Source organism: Sphaerodactylus townsendi, linkage group LG08 (genome assembly GCF_021028975.2).
Source record: "Sphaerodactylus townsendi isolate TG3544 linkage group LG08, MPM_Stown_v2.3, whole genome shotgun sequence".
NCBI lineage: Eukaryota > Metazoa > Chordata > Lepidosauria > Squamata > Sphaerodactylidae > Sphaerodactylus > Sphaerodactylus townsendi.
This window is the reverse complement of record NC_059432.1, coordinates 62290731-62312485: the sequence shown is the minus strand read 5'-3', so window position 1 is coordinate 62312485 and position 21755 is coordinate 62290731. Positions and strand designations below refer to the sequence as shown.

Below are 21755 nucleotides of genomic sequence, written 5' to 3'. Positions count from 1 at the left end.
GTTGCTTATCAGTAGACTTAGAGCAGCCAGAGGGTATCATCAACATGAAGAGAGGGCATAATGGTAGGGGGACTAGCTGTTTCACTGGATGGCAGTCACATGAAGAGCACATGAAGCTGCCTTATACTGAATCAGATCCTGGGTCCATCAAGGTCCATATTGTCAGACTGGCTGCAACTCTCCAGGAGCTCAGGCAGAGGTATATTACATCACCCTCTGCCTGGGTGTTTTTTACCTGTAGAAGCCAGAGATTAAACCTGGGACCTCAAGCAGTCAAAGCAGAACATCTGCCACTGATCCACAGCCCCTCCCAACAGTCCTCAGGATCCAACTTGCTGCTTTTTGAAGCGGTCTCTATGATCAGTACCTGAATTTGACCACTCGCTTCCCATCACCAGCTTTGATGAGATTAAAGCTAATATTAAAAAATGCAGAACATTCTGCAATTGAAAGTGTTTATTTGTTGGAAAAATCAGTTGAGCACTGGACAATTGCCCTTTTCCTACCTGAACCTCAAGAGCCAGAGCTTTCAAAGCAGGAAGGGGTCCTTCCTAAATAAGAGTGGGCAGTTTAAAGGAAATCTGCCCTTATCTGCTGTTTCTGAACATTGTGGCTGATTAATGCTTGCCACTTCCTGAGCACTCAGAACCAAGAACTATGACTGATAGGGAAGACTTAAGCAGTTGAATTGGGGAGGTTCATTTTGGCAAGGTTACTTGTAATATCGATCTGATATTACAAGCAGATCTGTTTCTGTCTCGTCCCTGCTCCTTGTATTTTTGCTCATGTTACTCCCATTGAGCCTTGGAGAGGGTCTTGCTTCCTTTTCAATGTGAATTGGATTGTAACCTTACACTCTAATCATCTTCATGTTCTGTGAAGCAGTGTGTTTGCATCACGCATACAAGAAGCAGCAGTGCTTTTACATGAAGGCATTGTGAGGATAGTGTTCTCTTTGACCTGACATCAACAAGAGCTTCCTACGCAACACACAGGTTTTATTTGCAAGAGGGCAGCAGTTCGGTTTCAGCTGAACTATTTTCTTCTGTTGAAAGGGATTCAAAAATTGTGAGAGAGGTTAAAACACATGACATACAAAATTAAAACAGCTGGGCTTATCATAAAGATTATCAATATGTTACCAAATTTCAAATAAACATTGGCTTCAGTTTTAAAAAAAATCACACACACAAAATGACAAAAACAGGGTGAATGTCAACATGTCGAATACATTAGCTAGCAGCAGATTGCGACCTTCCTGATATAGGAGAGAGATGAGGTAAACAGAACATTACTGTAAAAGTGTTTGACAGTTAAGTGGTGGTTGCTGAACCTCTCTTTCTTCATGTGAGATTTGGAAGAGAGGCTAGATGACAATTGGTCAAAGATGGCTTAGATATAGAGGGAAATTGGAAGGGATGATATGCCTTCTGACTCTCTGCTTCTATGATTTTACTTAATTAGCCTAATGAAACTTACAGCGTAATACTAAGAAGGGTTAGGTTTGCACTGTTAATCACAACAAGACAGAGGTGCTACTGGTAGACAGAAGGACTGACCCAAGAACTGAAATGTCTTTTGGTCTGGATTGGGTTTCATTCCCACTAAAGGAGCAGGTTTGTAGCTCAAGGATGCTGCTAGACCTGTCATCAGTCACAGGTGGTAAGCCACCTGCAGAATTTCCTGGGCAGAATAGATCTTGCCACTCTAGTGCATGCTCTTGTAACGTATAGACTACTGCTATCCATTCTACATGGGGCTGCCTTTGAAGAGTGACTACAAGTTACTAATGGTGTTGAGTTCAGCAGCCAGATTGTGAACTCATGTAGGTCTTAGGAACAGTATCACTCCAGTTTTGTTCTACTAACAGTGCCTTCCAATTTGTTTCTGCCTCCAATTCAAGATGCTGGTATTAATCTTCAGAGCCCTGTATCAGGGAGTTCAGCACACCTTAAGGGTTGCCTACTACTATGTGAATCTGCTTGACCACTCTGATTGTCTTTGGATTCCTGCTTCTGGTGTCCCACTCATCTGACACCAGACAGGTGGCAGCCTGAGAAAGGGCTTTCTCAGTCATGGTACCAAAACAATGGCATTCCCTTCCCATGGAGATTAATCCCCCCCACCCCCCCACCCCCCAATAATTTTCTTTGGGTGAAGACTTTTTTGTTTTGGAAGCCTTCTTCCCTTTTACGCATCTGTGTGTTTTGTTTAATCTGCTTTAATAATTTTATTTGAATCACCCTGTAAACCTTAAGTTAGTTGGATAGGTGGCATTAAAATGGCATAAATAAAATAATGCAGTCTGATTGCACAGTGAGGATTTTCTGGTTATGGAGTTTGGAGACTCTAGAATAGAATTTGCAACGTGAATAAATTACTTGATGATTGAAGAGTCAATAAGAAGCTATATTAAGGAGTCTGTAAGAAGGTATGTTAAATGGAGCCTTACATCCAGAAAATGTAGTAAGGAGTCAGACAGTTTTTTTCTTGCACAGTTTAATTTGTTTAGGGACTTCTTGTTGCCAGCACCTGGTTTCCTTAAATGCTTATTGCTAGTAGCTTTTCAGAATCTTAGGCAAGTTCTTCCCTACCCAGCATTCCCTTTTCTGTAAAGCAGCCTAAAATGTGGCTTAGGATAGATCTGTCATGTCCCTTATTTAAATTGCTTATTTAAGTTCAGGCTGTAGACTTTAATTTTGATTTTATGACTGCCTTAAAGTCCCAAACAATATGTGCCTCATCCAGTTTCAGCTTTTACTTGCTAGTTCTTCAGGAAAGAATCAGAGTGGAATAGGGAGGCTACTGGGTTTAAAAAAACAAACACACACCTATCTGTGTATCATTTGTCTTAGAACATTTCTCCTTAACCTTTCTGGCTGTGGGCTGGAGCTGCAAGGGCCCTCTAGGCAAGCATATATTGCTCTTGAATATACTCAACATTTTTACTTCGTAGACTCTCAGAACCTGACATTTCATTGTTGACAGAGATTTGTTTCTTTTCCCCAGCCTCTCTCTGTGCTGGATTCTAGTATAATAGCTTTTGCAATCTATAGATAACTCTGAGCTGGATTGCAAAGAAGTCATGCATTTCATTTGTGATTTGCTTTAAGAGGACTGCTGGTAATGTTTTATGTTTACTGTGCAGTTGCCATGTGCTAAACACGGTATTGCTGGGGATTTGGGGTGATCTCTGCAGAGGAAGCATACAAACTTCAAAAAACATCATAAAGGTGAAAGGGGAGGAGAGGGCTTGATAACAGAGTAGCAAGAACAGATTGAAGGGAATGTTATATCAGTTGCAGTTGGCAGTGGAGAAGCAAGAATATTGTGGGTTTTCTGGACAAAAGGGAGAAGATACAGGAGGGAGTGAAATAAAGGAGGGCACCAAAGTAGGTCTCGGGAAAAAGAAATCCCTCGAAATCACCATTGGAAAATCCTGGTTTAGGTTTGTAGCCCTGAATGTAATAGAAAATTAGCCTTCTTTTGCTGTGAGAATCCAGCAAGGAGGGTGAGGTAATATTTGACTGGGTCAAGGAAACTAATAAATCCAAAGGTTTACCTTGTCCCTTCTGTGGCATTACTGTAGCTGAAGTGCTGGGAATGCACAGGGGATCACAAGGAGAGATGCAAAATCTTCTGGTGAAGAATCTGAGGCTGCAGTTTCCTGCTCTGAGCCACTTCAGGCTCTGTTACATTATGCAAATGAAATAATAATTGCATGTCAGCATACTTTTCAGATACTGGGCAGCAGAAGATGGATGTACCACTTTGTGAATCTGTATCTTCCGTTTATTTATGGAGGTAGACCTGAGATCTAAGACAGGAATTACTGCGCATTGTCTCTGCTTGTGTTGCTTACTCAAAGTGCTTGGTATTTTGCATGTATTCTGCACTAAATTCTGGGAGACATCTGTCCATATTGCTGCAAATGCTCTATAAAACTTGTCACCTCATCCAGAATTTGCTTCCTTACTCTGAGATGAACCCCTTCACCTCGTTTAGTGTTGTTTGTGTGTGCTTACACCATGTAAGAGCTGGTTAAAATAAAAGGAGTAGCCTTTGAATAATCAAGGAGTCTTCCTGCATCTGTTTTGTGATAACTAGATGCAAGCAATTGCTCTTTTCTTTGGTATATACAGGCAGGCTGGTTGGATCTAGGGAGAGGATTTATTCTGTTGTTTACTAGAGGAAAAGTCAGTACTGGCTTCCTTAGAAAGGTTACATAAATTGTCTTCTCCGTTTTCTTTCAGGCCCCTTCAGTACCCCGGTGCCTTTCCTGCAGAGCATTCCTATGTACCCTTGCAGTGTCAGCAACTCGGGAGCTGAGAAGCGCAAGCACGCCACCGCTTTCCCAGAAGGTAGCTTCCTGGAGCCATCCTCGGGACCTGTTCCCAGCCAGTATGTGAGCCAAGGGGCTTCAGCTGGTGAAGGCCAGTCTGCACAATCCATGGTGCCTTGTAGCTCCACACAGCACATAGTAGGACTCCCCAGTGGCCCACAGCCCGTTCACTCTGGCTCGATGTTCAACCCTTCCCACTACCCCAACAGCACATCAACTCAGCAGTCTGTGCTGTCTCAGTATGGTGGGCGCAAAATCCTGGTCTGCTCAGTGGACAACTGTTACTGTTCCTCAGTATCTAATCACAGCGGGCATCAACCATACCCCCGGTCGGGCCACTTTCCATGGACAGTGTCATCCCAGGAATATTCCCATCCACTTCCGCCTGCTCCATCTGTACCTCAGTCGCTTCCAGGATTGGCAGTGAGGGAATGGATTGATGCATCTCAGCAACACGGACGCCAGGATTTCTATAGAGTTTATGGTCAGCCTTCCACCAAACACTATGTCACCAGTTAACCATCTGGCTTGAATTAAAGCTTGCTCATTTTTGAAGATTTTTTTTAAGTCTAGATTTTGTTGTTTTTAAATCAAATCCATTTTTACTTATCCCTGTCACATGCCACAGTCTGAGAGGGGCATTGCTGTCATCTCTAGTTTTAATTTAATTTTTTAAAAGTCCTCCCTTGTACCAGGATTGGGATGGGAGAGGAGCTGCAGAAGAAATTAATAAGGATTTCAATCAAGAATCTACTTCTGGATCATATGACCTTCCTACTTTACAGTTTGGAAAACTTATAAAAGGGACAAACGATCCTTTTCTATTTCAAAATATCTTTGCTCTTTGATTTTTGCTTTTTAAAATCTTTTTCCTTCCCATTTTGTAAGAAGAGAGAATTTCTATCATTGATTCATTAAGAAATGATACTTGTAGATTTTTTAAGGTTGTTTTTTTTGTGTGTTGAAATGCCACGTATCATGCATATTGGCATTTTTCTTCTTTCAGAGATTTGTAAATACACAATGACAGGAAATGAAATGCACAAAAAAGGGAAAAGAAACTTTAAAAAAAGAAATAAAAAAATCTGTTTTAGTTTCCTGGAAGGAAATGTACACCAAGATGGACACAGTCCTTCCTATGTTTCATTGATGCAACTTCCTCTAACAAGCACTTTGTATTAAAAAAAGCGGACTTCCTGTTATAAGGCACAGGTATTTATTCTGTAACCAATTTTAGAACACACACAAAAATATTCAAATAAATGTGATCACTTAGTGCAAATGCCTTGTTTTGCTTTGCCTGTGGGCTCCTCTTTGCCCTGCGCCTCCTCTGGGATCAGGAAAGTGTTACTGAATCTGAAATCTGATGGCATTTACAAATACAGTATAATCTGATGGCATTTACAAATACTGTCTAAAATCTGTCAGGACTCGATAAATGTTGAGGAGGGTTGGTCAAGTACACTGGTTGCTGTCCTGCACATTCTGATATAAATTAAAAATGTAGCAACTGTATGCTTTCTGCTAGGTTAAAAGGAAACATTAGAACCTGAATTAAACCAATAGTTCAGAGGGGAAAGGAACATTTTTGTTTACAGTTGCTGTATTTAGAAGATATTCAATGTGATATATCTGAACTTTACTGCTTTATTGTTGGGCCTTAGTTACACTGCAGTAAAGAGCCTGGGACAGAATTTGGTTTCCTGAGAATGTCATCTTTCATTTGCAAGAACTACACCAGATATATTTTTTTCAAACCATTAATTATTTTGTATATTGCTACACTTAAATCTTCTTTTCTCCATGTCATAAGGATTGTGATCCATGTGGCTCTCATGATCAGGATGTGGACGACTTCTAGAATAAGGCTCAGTGGTGCAATAAAGAAGTTTCAGCACTGTACCAAGTCGAAGGGTGAATTATGGACCAGCTAAGGCAGGGGTAGGGAACCTGCGGCTCTCCAGATGTTCAGGAACTACAATTCCCATCAGCCTCTGTTAGCATGGCCAATTGGCCATGCTGGTAGGGGCTGATGGGAATTGTAGTTCCTGAACATCTGGAGAGTCTGAGTTCCTACCCTTGGTTTCGCTGGCAAGAATTAAGAGATGAGGTACCGTTGAAAAAAATGTTGTACCAAAGAAATGACAGCTGTCACGTTTTGTTCCAGCAGAAAACTTCATAGTCGTGAATTCTCTCAGCAGGAGATCAAGACAGGTGTGCAAAGAACAGATACTGTTTTGGAGAAGGCACTGGAGTTGCCAACTCTGGGTTTGGAAATTCCTGGACATTTGGGAGTGGAGTCATTTTTCCCAGGGGAACTGATGTCTATAGTCATTTTTTCCAAGGGAACTGATGTCTATAGTCTGAAGATCAGTTGTAATTCTGAGAGATCTCTAGGCCCCACCATAGAGGCTGCCAATCCTTCAGGGTACCCAGTCGAACAAAACAGGCTTTGTCTGATACTCAGGAGGCAGGAAAATACCAGTCAGTATTATTCTAGTTTGCCATTTACTTTTAGAAAATGATACTTGGTCATTATATGCTGTGGCACCTGGTGCCTCCAAAAAGAAGAGCTGTTGCTGAGTTCTGTGCATTAACACCTGGGTTTGTCTCCAGCAGAAAGCAGCCAAGTAGGAGAATAAAGGCAATATAATTAAAAGAAAAGGGGAGAAACTGGCCCATCAGGTGCCCTCAAGTGTTGGAATAAGCTACTCTCCTTCCATCACCCAATTCTCCCTTATGATTCTCACTGCCTAGCAATGCAGTTGTTTGTACAATCTGTCCAGACAGGCAGGAAATGCACCATGATTTTTGGTTCATGGAACCTCAAACATTCCTATTTATTTTATTTAGTTTTTATGCTCTCATAACGATGGTAAATGATTTTTGCTCAAAAATGACAATGAGCTGACTTTTATTTTATTTAAGATGGCAGGTAGGCACCCTGTGTTCACTTGAGAAAGGATTTGCAACTCTGCCCAGGACTTTAGACTGTGGAAGTGCTGTTGACTTATCAGCTGCTTTTATTGCTGTACATTTGACCTGACTGACAAAATGAGAAGGAGCAATGGATGCTGGAAGTTGATGGACCAAAATGGCTTAAGATTTCTTGGTCATGATTCTCAGATTCCATAGGTTCATCCTGTTAGTATTTCTCCTGATTAAGAGGTTCAAATGTATTGATTGGTTTTTCATCATGACAAGAATAGCTGAATATTATGGATGCATACATCTGTGCTATTAAAATAATGTGCTCTTTTAACTTTTTGGGGAGAAACTTAAGTTTTTAATCATGTAGATTTTTATATTAATCAAATTGCTTGCTATGCTTATAGATCTATCCTAAATAATGTTTTTAATTGCTTGCATTTATTTATCTGTTATTTTTAAAAGGTTCAGTCTGACTTCTAAATCCTAGGCTAGTGGTTTGCCCAGTGTGAGCTTACTTTTGTGACTACTCTGCTCCTTAGCATGGTGTAGTGGTTAAGAACAGGTGGACTCTAATCCATAGAACTGGATTTCATTCCCCACTCCTCCACATGAGCTGCGTGGCAGACAGGTGAATTGGAGTTGTTTCTATGCTCCTCCACATGAAGCCTGCTTGGTGACCTTGGACTAGTCACAGTTCTTCTGAAATCTGTTAGCCCAGCCTACCTCACAAGGTGTCTGTTGTGGGGAGAGGAAGGGGGGGGGGGAGTTTGTAAGCCACTTACAGGATAGAAAGGCAGGGTACAAATTCAAATTCTTATTCTTCTTCCCATTGTTGTAGTGTGATTTATTCAGAAAAGAGACTGTGGCCATACAAAATGTGTATAGCAGCAAGTTAAAGTTGCTGCTTCTTATCCTGGATGCATGTATGCCTTTAAATTTCTCAGTGTTATGGGAATGCGTCCAGTCCCATGAGTCTCACCAGGAAGTTTTCAGTAATAAACATCAGAGTTCAGCAATCCTAGGTATGAAGTTTGGTGTCACAGTAATTGACCTGTCTCTAAACTGTGAGACTTCCCCAAATATATATAAATTGGGAATGGGTAAGTGGGTAGTCCAAATAAAAGGCATGTGGGTGAAGAGGATTGAACCATCCACTTCATACTTTCTCTTCAGTCTGTTTTTTGATGTCACTTTTTTCCTGAGCTGCCCTGGTGGTAGAAGTGAGCCTGATTGGGGGGAAAGAAACCGTGTATGTGGCATGTACTGGGAGGGTCTATCGCCCCTCATGTACATGCCTGTTTTGTATATAGAATCAACCTGCTTTTGCTTCACCTATGATTGAGGGCAGATCCATCTTTGTTCATCTTTGCAGTCAGACTAACGAGGGCTCCGAATATAGACGGTGGAATTTTACCTTGTACAGCTTTCCTGACTAGAAGAGTCATGGTGGAAGAAGCTGAAGGTGGTGAAAATTAATCTTAACAATTCAAGTACTCACTGAGGATCTATACCTGGGAACCAGATGAATAAGCAGCATGAAAAAATCTTCTCAGTTTGCTGTAACTAGGGTTTCAAAGTTGTTCCTTGCTTCAAATACAGGAATCTGCCAACTGGATGAGGTGTCAGAAATGACATTTATATAAGGCTGCAATGGAAGCAGTAAGAATAAGGGTGATTATGCAGAGGAAAACATTTTAATAGAAGCATCATTGATTGCACTGTTATTCTGTTAGGAACAGCAACTAGGAACCCTATATAAGTGGCAGTAAATGCCCTTCCTTTTTGAATTAGGGTACTTTACAGCCAAGCTTTCCTACATCATAACTGATTTAGTTCTCTGGTTATTCAACTGACAGAGCCCGGTCATGCTCAGCAGGAGCTGTGGGGTAGAATTTTAGAAAGAGTGTTTAGCTATTTTGATCCAGTTTTGCTTTCAGAACAAGGTATGGCTTCCTTGGCAGCATAGCAGTGCTGTAGCTAGCTAGATCTGAAAGTACAATTGCCTGATTGACTTAATCATCCTATAGTTTTTGAATTCAAAACATGATTCAAAATGCAGAACTATCAGTTTGATTCCCCATTTCTCCACAGGAAGCTTCCTGGGTGACATTTGGGCTAGTCACAGTTCTCTCAGAACTTCTTCAGCCCAAGCAGAACCAAGCGATATAAAACCATCTCCAACCATCTCTTGCCTTGAAAACCCTATGGAGTCACCATAAGTCAGCTGTGACTTGACAGCACTTTAGACCACCACCAATAGTCCTCTAATCCTTCCCTAGTGCTGTGCAGAATGTCACAGAAACTGAGTGGAACTGAGAGCTGCTTAGAAGAGTTCTCCTAGTTTATCCACACGGCAGTGGCTTACAGTGAACATTGACCACCACCATTCAGCTTTAGAATGCAAGCAATGTCAGCCTCAGCTCTGTCTTTTCCAGTACAGTGACTGAGCATTGGGTGAGCATTCTCAACATTCTAGTTACTGTTCTTATACTGATAGGCAGAGGCATAGCAAGGGGGGAAAGGGCCTGTGCACTGGTGCGTCCTCTGCCCTGTCCCACCCAGGAATGCCCCACCATGCTCCCGGAATGCCTTCGATGCACACACCCCACCCAGGCCCAGTGATGCATAAGCCCTCCCCGCCCCCCGGCCCCCTTGGAGCTATGCCTCTGATAGCGGAAAGTTGGCCAAAAAAGAGAGGAATTAGTAGAATTGCAGACCAACAGGTGATAACCTTAAAACAAATAATTTTTATTTACTGAATTTCTCCTGGTTATCTTGCCTGATACATGTTTAGTTCTACATGCTATTTGTGAGTAGCAAGCAGTTAAAAATAGGGCAAGCACCTTGTGAAATTAAACACTGAGATAAGTATCACCCATGTTTCATTTTAAAATCTTTGTGAACCAATAGTTCATATACATCATTTTACAAAGGAAAGGCTCCTCATTTTAGAAATACTAGTACCAAAAAAATCACATGGTGTTTTAACATACTTTTCTTGACTTATTTTACCTATGTTAAAGTATTTAATATTCAGAATACATCACAAAGAAGAATTGGGAGCACTGCAGCTTGAGGGGCGTATTAGGTAAGGGGTTCTCACCGGGTTCAACCCCATAATTACATGTCGAGCTCCACCCCACCCCGTTTGTGAGTTTGTGCATTTTAAAGTGGTTTTTTTGTTTTTTTTTTTGACCTGCAGAAGCGCAGTTTTTTAGGCTAGCAGCAGGGGTAGGGAACCTCTTGTTTCGAAACCGAGAGCATCACGGCTCTTCTGCTTTTGCACTGTGGCTCCACGAGCCGAGCCGCCGGCCCCATCCTTGCCCGCCCTACAGGCAGCAGGACGGGCGCATCCATGTGCTTCTCAGAATGAGCGGAGTAAAAGGTAAAAAAAACCCATATATATATACTATATACTATATATATAGTGTTATCTTTATTTTAAATGTCAAAAATTATTTGCGGCTCCAAGTGTTTTCTTTTCCCATGGAAAATGGGTCCAAATGGCTCTTTGAGTGTTAAAGGTTCCCTACCCCTGGGCTAACGGCACCAAAATTTCAGGCTATCGTCAGGTGACACTCCTGATGATACCAGCCAAGTTTGGTGAAGTTTAAGTTCTCCCAAGATTATGGACCCCCCAAAAGAGGTGCCCCCATCCCCCATTGTTTCCAATGGGAGCTAATAGTAGATGGGACCTTTTGAGGGTCCATATCTTTGGACCTCCTAAATCAAACTTCACTAAACCTAGGTGGTATCATCAGGAGAGTCTCCTAAAGATACCCCGAAAGTTTGGTGCTGCTAGCTTAACAATTGTACCCCTGACAGCAGGCACCCCCCAAATTTCCCCAGATTCTCTTTTTAAATCCACCCCCTTCAGCATGGATTTAAAGTGAGAATCTGAGGTCCCCAGTTCAAACGTTGAAAGTGATGCTGTGATCTCTTTCAATATTATTTTTACTGGGGACCCCAGATTCTCCCTTTAAAATTTGTTTTAAAAGGAGAATCTGGGCTCCCTAATTTAAACACCGTTGAAAGTGATGCTGTTTGGGGGTGGATTCCAGTGTCACAGCAGCCGCCTATAGTGCAGGGGCGGGGGGTACACAAACCTAAGATTTTGCACTGGGCTCCATTTTCCCTAGCTACCCCTCTGCCTGGAGGGAAGAGAGAAGGGACTGCCGGCTGCTAGCTGGGGAGCCCAGCTGGTGGTGGGGGGCGGTCACAGAAGTCTGCCCTCCCTTGCCTCGGAGAGCTGCTTTTTATAAGCACTGAGGCCATGGGCATGGCTTGGGGAGGCGTGGCCACACCCCCAGGGGTGGGCGGGGGCGTGGCCTCACCCCCGAATCCCCCATAAAAAATCTATACGTCACTGCACTGCAGTAAATATACGGTTACTTTGCTTAGCACCTCTTAAGGTTTGCCGCTTTATTGAAGCTCCCCAAAAGTGTGTGTATGTCTGATTTGCAGCAACGGTGGTTTGGCATGAATCTGGACAAGGCCATGTGGCCCTGATTTGGTTTTTACACATGCCTTTTAAGAAGATTGGGTGCATCTCCTTTTCAATAAAACTGCCATGGATCACTCTGTGTTAACATTTTTCATAAGGAACACACGACCGAGTGTGCACATGTGAAAGGGAATACAGCTCTTTACAGTTAACTCTGAAGTGAAATTCAGCTTGTGCCAGTGAAATAGAGGAGCCTGTTAAACTTGAGGACATTTATGGCACCTGCAGTTGGCAGAAGCTTGTCTTGTTCTGCCTAAAGAATCTTCCTTGATTTAAAGCACACGCTGTTGGAATTGGATCTGGCCTGGGAATCCATAACCCAATGCCAAGGCACCAATTATTTTGCTTAGGAAAAGTGCCAGTCCAAAGGGTAGGGAAAGAAAATGGGTCCAAAATGGGGTTCATGAAGAGGTTTAGGCCAAAAAGTGAAACTTAGCTCCTTTCACTTTTGCTTTCTAGGCTCTCTATTTTTAGAGCACAGTGTGCCAGTAACCTTTGGTCTCCATAGTTATAAACTTTCATTTCTGAGTTTCTTAAAATTATTGTCTGTCCTGGAAATGGAAAGAGAAAATAACAAATGCTGGAAATTCCTGGAGGGATACACCCATCCACAAGCCTGCTGGGGGTGATCCAAAAGCAGGTCGTTAAAAGCTCCTAGTGTGGCCAGCAGGAGTGCAGGAGGAAGAACAAGCTGAAGAACTGAAGAGAAGGTGGGTTATCTGTGCTTTGTTAACCCCAGCAGGGGTTTTGTGTGCAAAGGACAGCTGTTGTCAGTCCTCTCCCGCCAATAGCAACATGGGAGAACCTTCTTTCTCTGTTTCTCTGCTAATAAGAATAGTGTGGGAGGATGAAGTCTGAGGGCAGGGTGTTTATTTGAAGGGGTGGCAAAAAGTCACATGGCAAAGAGAAAAACTTTCCCATCTTTAAACTAGTTTCCTTGTGATTATCATCTAATGTGACTGGGGTTGTTACTAAGCTAAGAGAGGAAGATGGCTGAGGAGTGTTAAATGGGGTAGCTACCAAATCTGGAGAAAACTGTCCTGCCTTAAAGTGCAGTAATGAGCTGTAGCTTTTCATGGCAGGCAGGCAAATAACGTCTTGTTAAGGCTCTATTAAAGGGTTCCGATTATTTTTCCTCCAGACAGTTGGCAACCTTTGTAGCAGTCATACCTCTTCTAGGAGCTGGAAGTAGAAAGAGACTAATGGTTTAATTTCTTCCTCCTCCTAGAACAAGCCTGACTGAATAAAAAGTTTGAGATATGTATACTGTATATACTGGAGTATAAGACTACTTTTGAACCCTGGGAAATCATCCATCACCATGTAAAGTGTGTGGGAATTAAGATGCGTCTTCTTATCGCGGGTACTCTTATATGGCGAGTATATCCCAAACTCTATATTTTAACTGGAAAAGGGGTGGGGTAGTCTTATCTCCTTGATAGTCGTCTTATCTGCCCGGTATATACGGTATTCCCAATTGATTATTGCCAATACTGCTTGCAGCATTCTTGCCCAGTCTGGCTATCCTTCAGTTATAAGTAAGCATGCTGTGGGAACTGAGATTTAAACATAATCCTTTTGTCTCCTCTGCATTCTACTTGGAAGGATGGGAAGTTCTGCAGTTTTATGCAATCATTTCCTTTGGTAAACCTCCTGTTCACAAAATTAAAATGTATTTCAGTTGAAGCCAGTCATAAGCTAATAATTCCTCTTAATTGTTTTCCCAAGTTATAGTATGTGGGATTTACAGTTCTAAATGGGCATACCCTTATTTTGTTCTGAAAGTGAAACAATGAACAGCAAGCTATGGGACTTAAGGTTGAGATAACAGGGCCTCCACTGTGAAAATGCTTTCTGGGACTGTCAGTACGCTCAAGCTGTGATGCAGGAACTTATTGCATGGGAGTACTCTTTTTTTTCTGATCCTATCCTTTCCATTTCAGATGGCTACTTAATTTACACTCATACATTATATCATCCATTTATTTGATTCTGTGTGGTAATACAGACAAAAAAGTTCAAAATTCTTTCTTGTTGGGAATGTTCTGTACCTTGCAGAAAAAACAAATTGTGTATTACAGCATAAGCAAGACTGAAGTTTTATTTTCAGGCTCAAATAGATCAATGTCTATTTAAACTGGAAGAAAAATATAACCTTCAATTCCCATATATTGGACTTACAGAATATGGACATGAAAGTAGTGGGTTTGGGTAGAAGAAATGCTCGTAGCTTTCTCTTTCATATCCTGTCCCTCAAGCAGCTTTCCACTGATCTCCCTGCCATTCCTCTGTTGCTATCTCAGCCATCACCAGCCTGCTGTAGTATGAAAGAAGACTGCATCCTCCATGTGTAAAATTGCCACTGTATGCAAATTTGCATGAGGAGTAGTTTGAAGTTCAACTATCTCATTAATATCTAACTAGAAAAGGGTCACCATTTCCCGAATGCAATTGGAACACTCTTATTTAGCATTCTATTAGATTCTTGATAATTTAAAGGCCATTCATAAAGGGTGTGTCATGTATCGAGCCTCAATTCCTTGGAAAAACATCACATATTTAATGTCTCTGAGGGCAAACAACGCAAACCAGAATGGTGGCTGGCTCATTCTGAATCAATTTGGCTAATCTTCAGTGCTGTTATCATTAAACCAAATCTCATAATCTACATGATGACATCATTGTCCCTAAGGTCACTTGTGTTGAACAACAGCTAATGGTGGATACAAAGAGGCTCACTGTGGAGCACCAATACCTGAATGTCAGGTACTAGTGGAGGAAAGCTCTTAGTACCTTTTGCTCTCTCCTCAGAATAATACTGTAATTGTAACTTTTGAGAAACAAATATGGTTAAAATGAAACAATGGGGTACTAAAGGCCCTGAAAAAAGATGATGTCCTTTATACAGCACTGCAACTGCAACATAACCTGCAAGTGGTTCTTTCAAAAGAGTTCTCCAATACATTAGAAGATATGGAACAATTGTGAAATTCTAATATTTTAGAAATGATATATTGGCTGCAGGACTTCCCTTTTCCACGACATTTTTCTGATGACTGGTAACAACATGCAAGCCCCTCTGTGAAACCAAACTTTATAAAAATATTCTAATTTTTAAAATAAAGTTGCCTGAACAGCTAGTCATTCTGTAGAAAGTATATTACGAGAGATGAGCCCCTTCCATGAGAAAATCTGGACCCCTAACTGGTCTGAATGTGTAGGTCATCACCCAAAGCCTATGGTACACTGCTAATGATAAATTTCACTCAAGGAATTGGACCCCTAAAAACCCTCAAAATTCAGATTCTAACACCATCCAGGCCAAGGTATCAAACCAGAGAAGTGAAAACAAAAATGAGATAAGGACCAGAGGAAGGCAGAAAATGGAGGAGTGCAGAACTGGCATACAGTTTGACATCATCTCTGTTTGTTTCTGTTAGGCGTTTCATACCGAGATGGCGTGACCTGGGGATGGTAAAGCGCCCCGCCCCAGGCCGCCCGTTCGCCTGGCCCGGCTGCTGAAGCATGGCAGCACCCGACCTGGCTCCCCTTCCCCTCCCTCAGAAGTGACATCAGGCGCGTCCTCAAAGCACCTTTAAAGGGTGTTTTGAAAAACAGCGTGTTCCCTGGCTGATGCGGCGAGCGGCACCACCGAGTGCGCTGTTCTTCCACCGTACTTGCCTTGTCCACTGTCCTCCGACCCCTGGAGGTCGGAGGGCAGCGTGGGCGGGGCTTAGGAAGACAGCAGGGCGATGACGGGGACAAGGCAAGTAAGCGAGGGACAGGGAAGAGGCGGCTCCATGCGGAGCCGCCTCTCCTGAGCCGGCCTCTGCTGGGGCCGCTCGCATGCTTGCGTGCGGCCTCCACCCCCACGCCGGCAGAATTCTTGCCGGCGTGAGGGCGCCCGGAGGCCTGTGCGGAAAGGGCCTTAGAGAGTAATACCTTTTGACTACTGGACCCAAGACTACATAAGACCCTAGCAAAAATCTCTGCTCAGTATTCTGCAGCTGGTCAGATACTCATGATTACATTCCTTTGCTATTCATTAATGAGCAGAAGTTTCTGATTTAAAAAACCCCAAAACAAAAGTCCTGTGACACCTTTAAAGCATAATGAATTTATTGTAGCCGTCACTTTTTTTTTTTTGCTTGAACCTTCTTGCCCTGATACAATAGCCTACAAAACAGAGTTACAATAGAGTTGCCAGTCTTCAAGGTGTGACTGGGCTGCTTGTTTTTGTTTCAAAAAGCTTGGACTTGATTTAAATGTGATAATAGTGACACAAAAGACCAAGCCTGTGGGGCCAGATAATAATTATAAAACATAAATGGGATTTGGGCGCATCCTCAGCTCATCATCTTAACTGCATGACATACCTGTGAAATAACAAAAAGGGTGGCGACTACTAAAATGTACTGAAGAAACCTGTATTTCCTCAGTGGAGATAATTATAAATGGATTGTTTCAGATAGGCCCTATGAATTCAGTGCCCTAGAATGACTCCATGCAAGATTCAGCTAAGCCCCAGAGTAGTTTGAAGCACAGTGTGCCTCCCTGGAGAAGGGTGCGGGGGATGCTGCTTGTTTTTTTCAGGAGGTGCAGATGTGCCAAAACATACAGCTGTGCACATTGCAGATTCAGAGTTGAGAATGAGAGGCTTTGTATTTCATCAGTATTTTCTTGCTGTCTTTGTGATGCAGAAAGCTTCTTGTTTCTTCCTTCTCTTCCCTCACCAGTGATCCCAGCCAAAATCTCACAATCTTGGTAACCAAGTATCTTTGCAGCATACAGTGTTTTCTGCTGTATTAGAAATGAGGGCCACAGGAAGGATGAAAACAAAATCGGATTGTTACCCCCAGTGTTTCAAAAAACATCCTCTCCAAATATGCACACACAGTTCTAATGAAACTCCCCAAATCAGACGTTCTAAATTTATGTGATTTTAATGTTTAATGTCTATTTCAGAGCCTTTACAGAAGAACAAAAAATGTTGTGACAGCATATAAATGAGTTGTTTTATTCCGACCTGAACATTCTGATCAAGTAAATCTTTGCACATGGAAGAGAATCTGAAAAGCACATTTAGCACATTTACAAATCGAGATCAATCTGAAATTATTCAGCTTTCCTGCCTGGACAGGGAAACTCAGGAGAATGATTGCTTTAGTATAATATTAATGTGTGCATATTACCTTAGCATTTCTGAAACAGCACTGAACTTGATATTTTGGACGACTAATTAAAAAAAATGTCTAGAAGACCCAACTCTTATCAAAGAACTACCATTTATAAAATTCCTTGGAGGGAAGCCTTCAATGTCATTTTTGGTAATTTATTCATTATTTGGTATATTATTACTTTTCTTTCTACTCTGGGACATAGTCAACATTGCGTATCTTATAGCCCAATCCAGATCTCCTGGGCAGGTGGGGACAGCGTTGCTGTGGTGCCTCCAAAGGGTTCTTTTGTGGCATGGGAAGTTCAAAATTGAAACCAAAAACCCCAGTTGGCTAAAATCCTTCATAGGAGATTGGGATGTACACAGTGGTGGGATTCAGTGGGTTTGTACCACTTCAGAGGAACCGGTTTTAAAATGGTGCTTGTAAACAACCAGTTGTTAAATTATTTGAATCCCACCACAGGAACCAGTTGTTGAATCCCACCACTGGACGTACACCACGAAAAATGTGGTGTACATCTAAGGCTGGCTCTGTCAGCACGTGGGGGTTGGGAGAGCAGCGGAAGCTGACTAAAGTTGGCACCATCCCCTGAAATGCTTCCAGAACACCCCTAGCCATGGTGGAGCTTCTTTCTGTGCCAATGGGGATGGAAAATGGCAGCAGTGGTTTCCAAAGTCATATATGTGGTCTATAACAGTGTGCACACTGATAATTTCTGCCTTCCCTCCTAAAAGGGGTTCTCTTGAACAGAACCCCTGCCAAAGCTTCCCCTTTGCTTCTATTTTACAGTCCTTCTCAGACTTTCTCCATGAGTTATTGTTGTCCACTTCAGTCTCTTTTCCTTTCTCATTTCTCCTCCCCCCTCTCCAACAATCTTCTTGAGTACACTGTAAAAGCGTTCATGTAACACAGAGTTCTGCTCTATGAAACAGTTCTTGAAGGCCAAACTTTGGTCTGGTATACCCTCTCTTTGGATGCTGTGGTATCTCCCCACCACTCACAACAAGCTGACTTGTCCTACTCGGTAGCAGAACAGCAGGAAGGGCTCAAAACAGTTTTGGCTTCTGTCTGCTAAGCAGTTTCCTGAGTGGTGGATTTGCTGCATAGAGCACGTGACTGGAGTATATTGCCCCTTGGGGAACCAGGAGCTCCTAATGTATCTGAGCTGGAATCAGACATGTTGGGAGGTCTTTTATAGGTACATTTTATAGGGGTGTTGTTAGCCCTGCAGATGTTCAGCAGCTGTTACTGGGATGGTACTTGATTCCTAGGTGCTGAGCAGACATGGAAAGAGATCAAAACCAGTGCCTGTTTCTAAGGGCTAAAGCAGAGTGAAGGTTTTCTCAGCCCTTGGCAGGGAAGAATTTTGTATTTTGCATGTAGCAGTTCAAGCATCTCCGTTCCACCACAATAGTGAGCCTACCATTGCGATGCTATAAGGGCTTTGATCCAGAGGTATTGGGAAGTTAAAGCTTTTCTTTTTAAAGGCAGCTGTCCCAGTAGTTTGATGCCCACCAAGATGCTTAGAAAAGCATTCTGGTGCAGTAATTGATGTATGGAAAAAATGATGGATGTTTTTGAAAAAAGATTCATATCCTAATGTGAAAAGTCAGACACGTCTTATGGATAAATCGAACGCACAAGTCAACTGCAAATGCAGCTCTGATTTGAGTAGCCATTTCTTTACCCAGATTCTTTCTGTGAATCTTTCAGCATTTTAGCTTCCTTTAGCATTCTATCTGCCTCTGTGTCCTGCACTAGCTTGACCTAAGTCTTAAATGAAATTTGCACATAGTATAAGGTATCTACTTAACATATTGTTATGAGCTTGCACCCTGATTACTGTGACTCAGTCTATCCTACATGCTAAAACAATGGTGGAGGTTGTTTATGGTAGAAATTTCTGTATTGGGCTTTAAGTTTCAGGAGATGGCTCTGGCCAAGTGCCCACTGGGATAGGAAGAGGTGAGATCCCCTCCTAACTGAAAGGATGGGAGAGATGGGAATCTGAATGAAAAGAAAACAATTTCAGATGCTAGAAGAGTGTGAGAAGGAACTGGACAGACATCACTGGAGGTTTGCTGAAGCAGCTTTGTGTGCAGCTTGTGTCTGTGTGTGTGGGGGGGGGGCTGAAGTGAAGTAATAGATCTGGTGCAGCCCTGCAAGAGGGTCTCTTTGCCTCCAACTGTACATAAGTAGATCAAATACAAATTAAAAATCCAGTGCTCTCCTTCAAAGGGAACCAGTTCAGATAAGCACCAGGTTTGAACCACTGCTCACTGAACCATCTCAACCTTGTCTGAAATTATCCTGCTTTAGAAAGGAAGGGATAGTTGAAGAGGCAAATTTAACAATAAAATTTAAGACACATTCCGGCGGACATTTCCCTGCCCTTCTCCTTCTTAAACAGCAAGCCCTGTTTTGTCCCTTCCAGTGAATTTAGAATGAATTACAGCATCTGTGTAACAATTGGAGAATGGTTAATTTTATCTTGCTTTTTTCTGGCCCCTCCTTTTGCAGTTATATTCCTTCCCCTTTCATCTCCTTATTGGCTTTCTCCCCTCTGATCCCATCTCCTCCCCTTGCCTCTTGAAATCCCAGGTGAAAAATATGTGAATTAGATCATCTTTATAACTTGCTTACACGCACATCCGTTCTCAGACACATTCTGCTCGCCTGTCAGCCTTTCCTTTCTCCCAATACTGATGGAAGGAGCGGGGAACCTCATTCATTACTCCAGGGCTTTGTTCTGACCAAGCCTCTATGGGATGTCAGGGTCTGTCTCTAGAGTTTCTCCCCAGGCAGAACAGGAAATCAAATGTTCTCTTCACTGAGTTATGGCTTACAAAAGTATGACAAACACTAGAATAATGAATATACTGTGTCAGATTTAGGGACAAAAATTTAGTGCCTGAATGAAAGTAACTCCATTTTTAATGGGGAGATGGATGAATACAACTGTACAAAACCTTCCTTTTGTCTTAGAACAATAATTCTGATTTTTGTACAAGAATGTGCCATAACTCTAATTGAAGTTGATTATATTAAACAACTGAAAGTAATAATTAAACTATGTTTGAGAGTGGTGGAAAGTAATCTTCTGTCAGATAATGGATCTCCTAAGCTAGCCTTGGTCTGGCCTCCATCATAAAGACCTTTGTCCCACTGTTGATCTTCAAAAGACACAACAGCTGTGTATAATAGAATAACTGTAAGTGCAAAGAAATAACCTCTTCCTGGCATATGGCAAGGACATAACACAGGTCTGTAGCAAGATGTCTATCTGGGATCTTGAGTGGAGTTAGCAGTGGACATCCAGCATCACAGTATTTCAGTGACCATGAAAAATTCAAGTCTCTATTTTTAGATTCCCAGTGTGAGAAACCACAAGGAGCTTAAATATTCCATGGTGCTGAGTTTACTTCACCCTTGGGTTTTCAGTCCAGTGTATTCCAAAGTCACCCTGGGGCAAACAGAACCAAGTTTATAGCATGTATTGATTTGCATAGCTCCTGGAATGTACTGCTATTGACCTGGATTTCTAGAGCAGGTACTGTCACTTTCCCTTTCTATTCCAAAAGAATACAAATATATTATGTGTATATTGCCTTCCCTAAATTAGTAGATGTTCATTCTTCTTATCAGGGGGTATGCATTAAATCATAACTCCAGGAAGCAACCATAGGGCTCTGCAGAAGCCTTGTAGCCTTGAAGCTGTTCCCTGCCCTCCTGCAAAGGAGGATGCAAGTTTCAATCATATTGCCTCATTATTATGCTTTAATCAAAAGCCCATTGAAAGAACTGCAAGCTGCTGTTCTCTGATGTTACATTTATGCTAATAGATGGGATATCAAAATGAGAGGTCTGGAAATGAAATTGTGGAGGAGAGGGTGACTGAAAATCAGTGACATTGAGAAAAGGAGGGATTATTTTGCTGAGACTGATGATGTGCATGGCATATCCACTGTTCACCAGCATTTAGTGGCATTAGAGGATGGGCAAAATGATGGACTGAAGAAAATTGCCAAATACTTCACCAAATGGTAGTTTATAGAACTAAGGAGCATGCTTAGAAAGCTAGCTTTATGAGGTATAAATAAGATATGACTTGATGAGGGAATGATTTGGGATAGAAGAGGTTTTGAACAAATCATACTCTGTTCTTCTGAACAATAGAGGGCCAGCGTGGTATAGTGGTTAAGGGCATGTGGACTCTAATCTGGAGAACTGGGTTTGATTCCCTACTCTTCCACATGAATGGCAAATTCTTATCAGATGAACTGGATTTGTTTCCCCACTCCTGCATTCCTGCTGGGTGACCTTGGGCTAATCACACTTATTCAGAACTCTCTCAGCCTTGCCTGCCTCACAAGGTATCTGTTGTGGGGAGAGGAAGAGAAAGGCGTTTGTAAGCCACCTTAAGTCTCCTTACAGGAGAGAAAGATTATAAACCCAAAACTCCTCCTCTCTTCTGTAACACAGGCAAAAATTAGTTCTCAGTCAGATTGTTACTCAAGATATAACCTGGACATTCAAACCTTGACTACCATACTACCCTTTACCCTTCCTGGACATGTCTTTTTTTTCCTTTAAAATATTTCCAAAAGCACAATAAGTTGAGAGAAAAATGAACATGGGTCTGTTCATGCTTTTATAGATAGACAGAAATCTCAGGTGGATAGGCCCTATGACATCCTTGCGGTCCACTGCCCTAGGCAGCAAGAAGCAAGAGGAGGCAAGCCATGACAACTCTGCTAGAACCTTGGGTGGGGGATGTCACTTTGATCAGACCCTTCAA

The 21755-nt window shown here is 42.1% G+C and overlaps 1 protein-coding gene across 1 annotated transcript in view; it reads left to right on the top strand.

Annotated features, from left to right (window-relative positions):
• The window catches only part of TRIM8 (tripartite motif containing 8), a 73850-nt gene extending 68226 nt beyond the window's left edge, over window positions 1-5624 (top strand). Inside the window, exon 7 of the mRNA XM_048505578.1 lies at window positions 4254-5624. Within this exon, the coding sequence (XP_048361535.1) occupies window positions 4254-4861 (608 nt within the window). The 3' untranslated portion in view covers window positions 4862-5624. The remainder of the gene's footprint in view (window positions 1-4253) is intronic.
• The last annotated feature ends 16131 nt before the right edge of the window (window positions 5625-21755 follow it).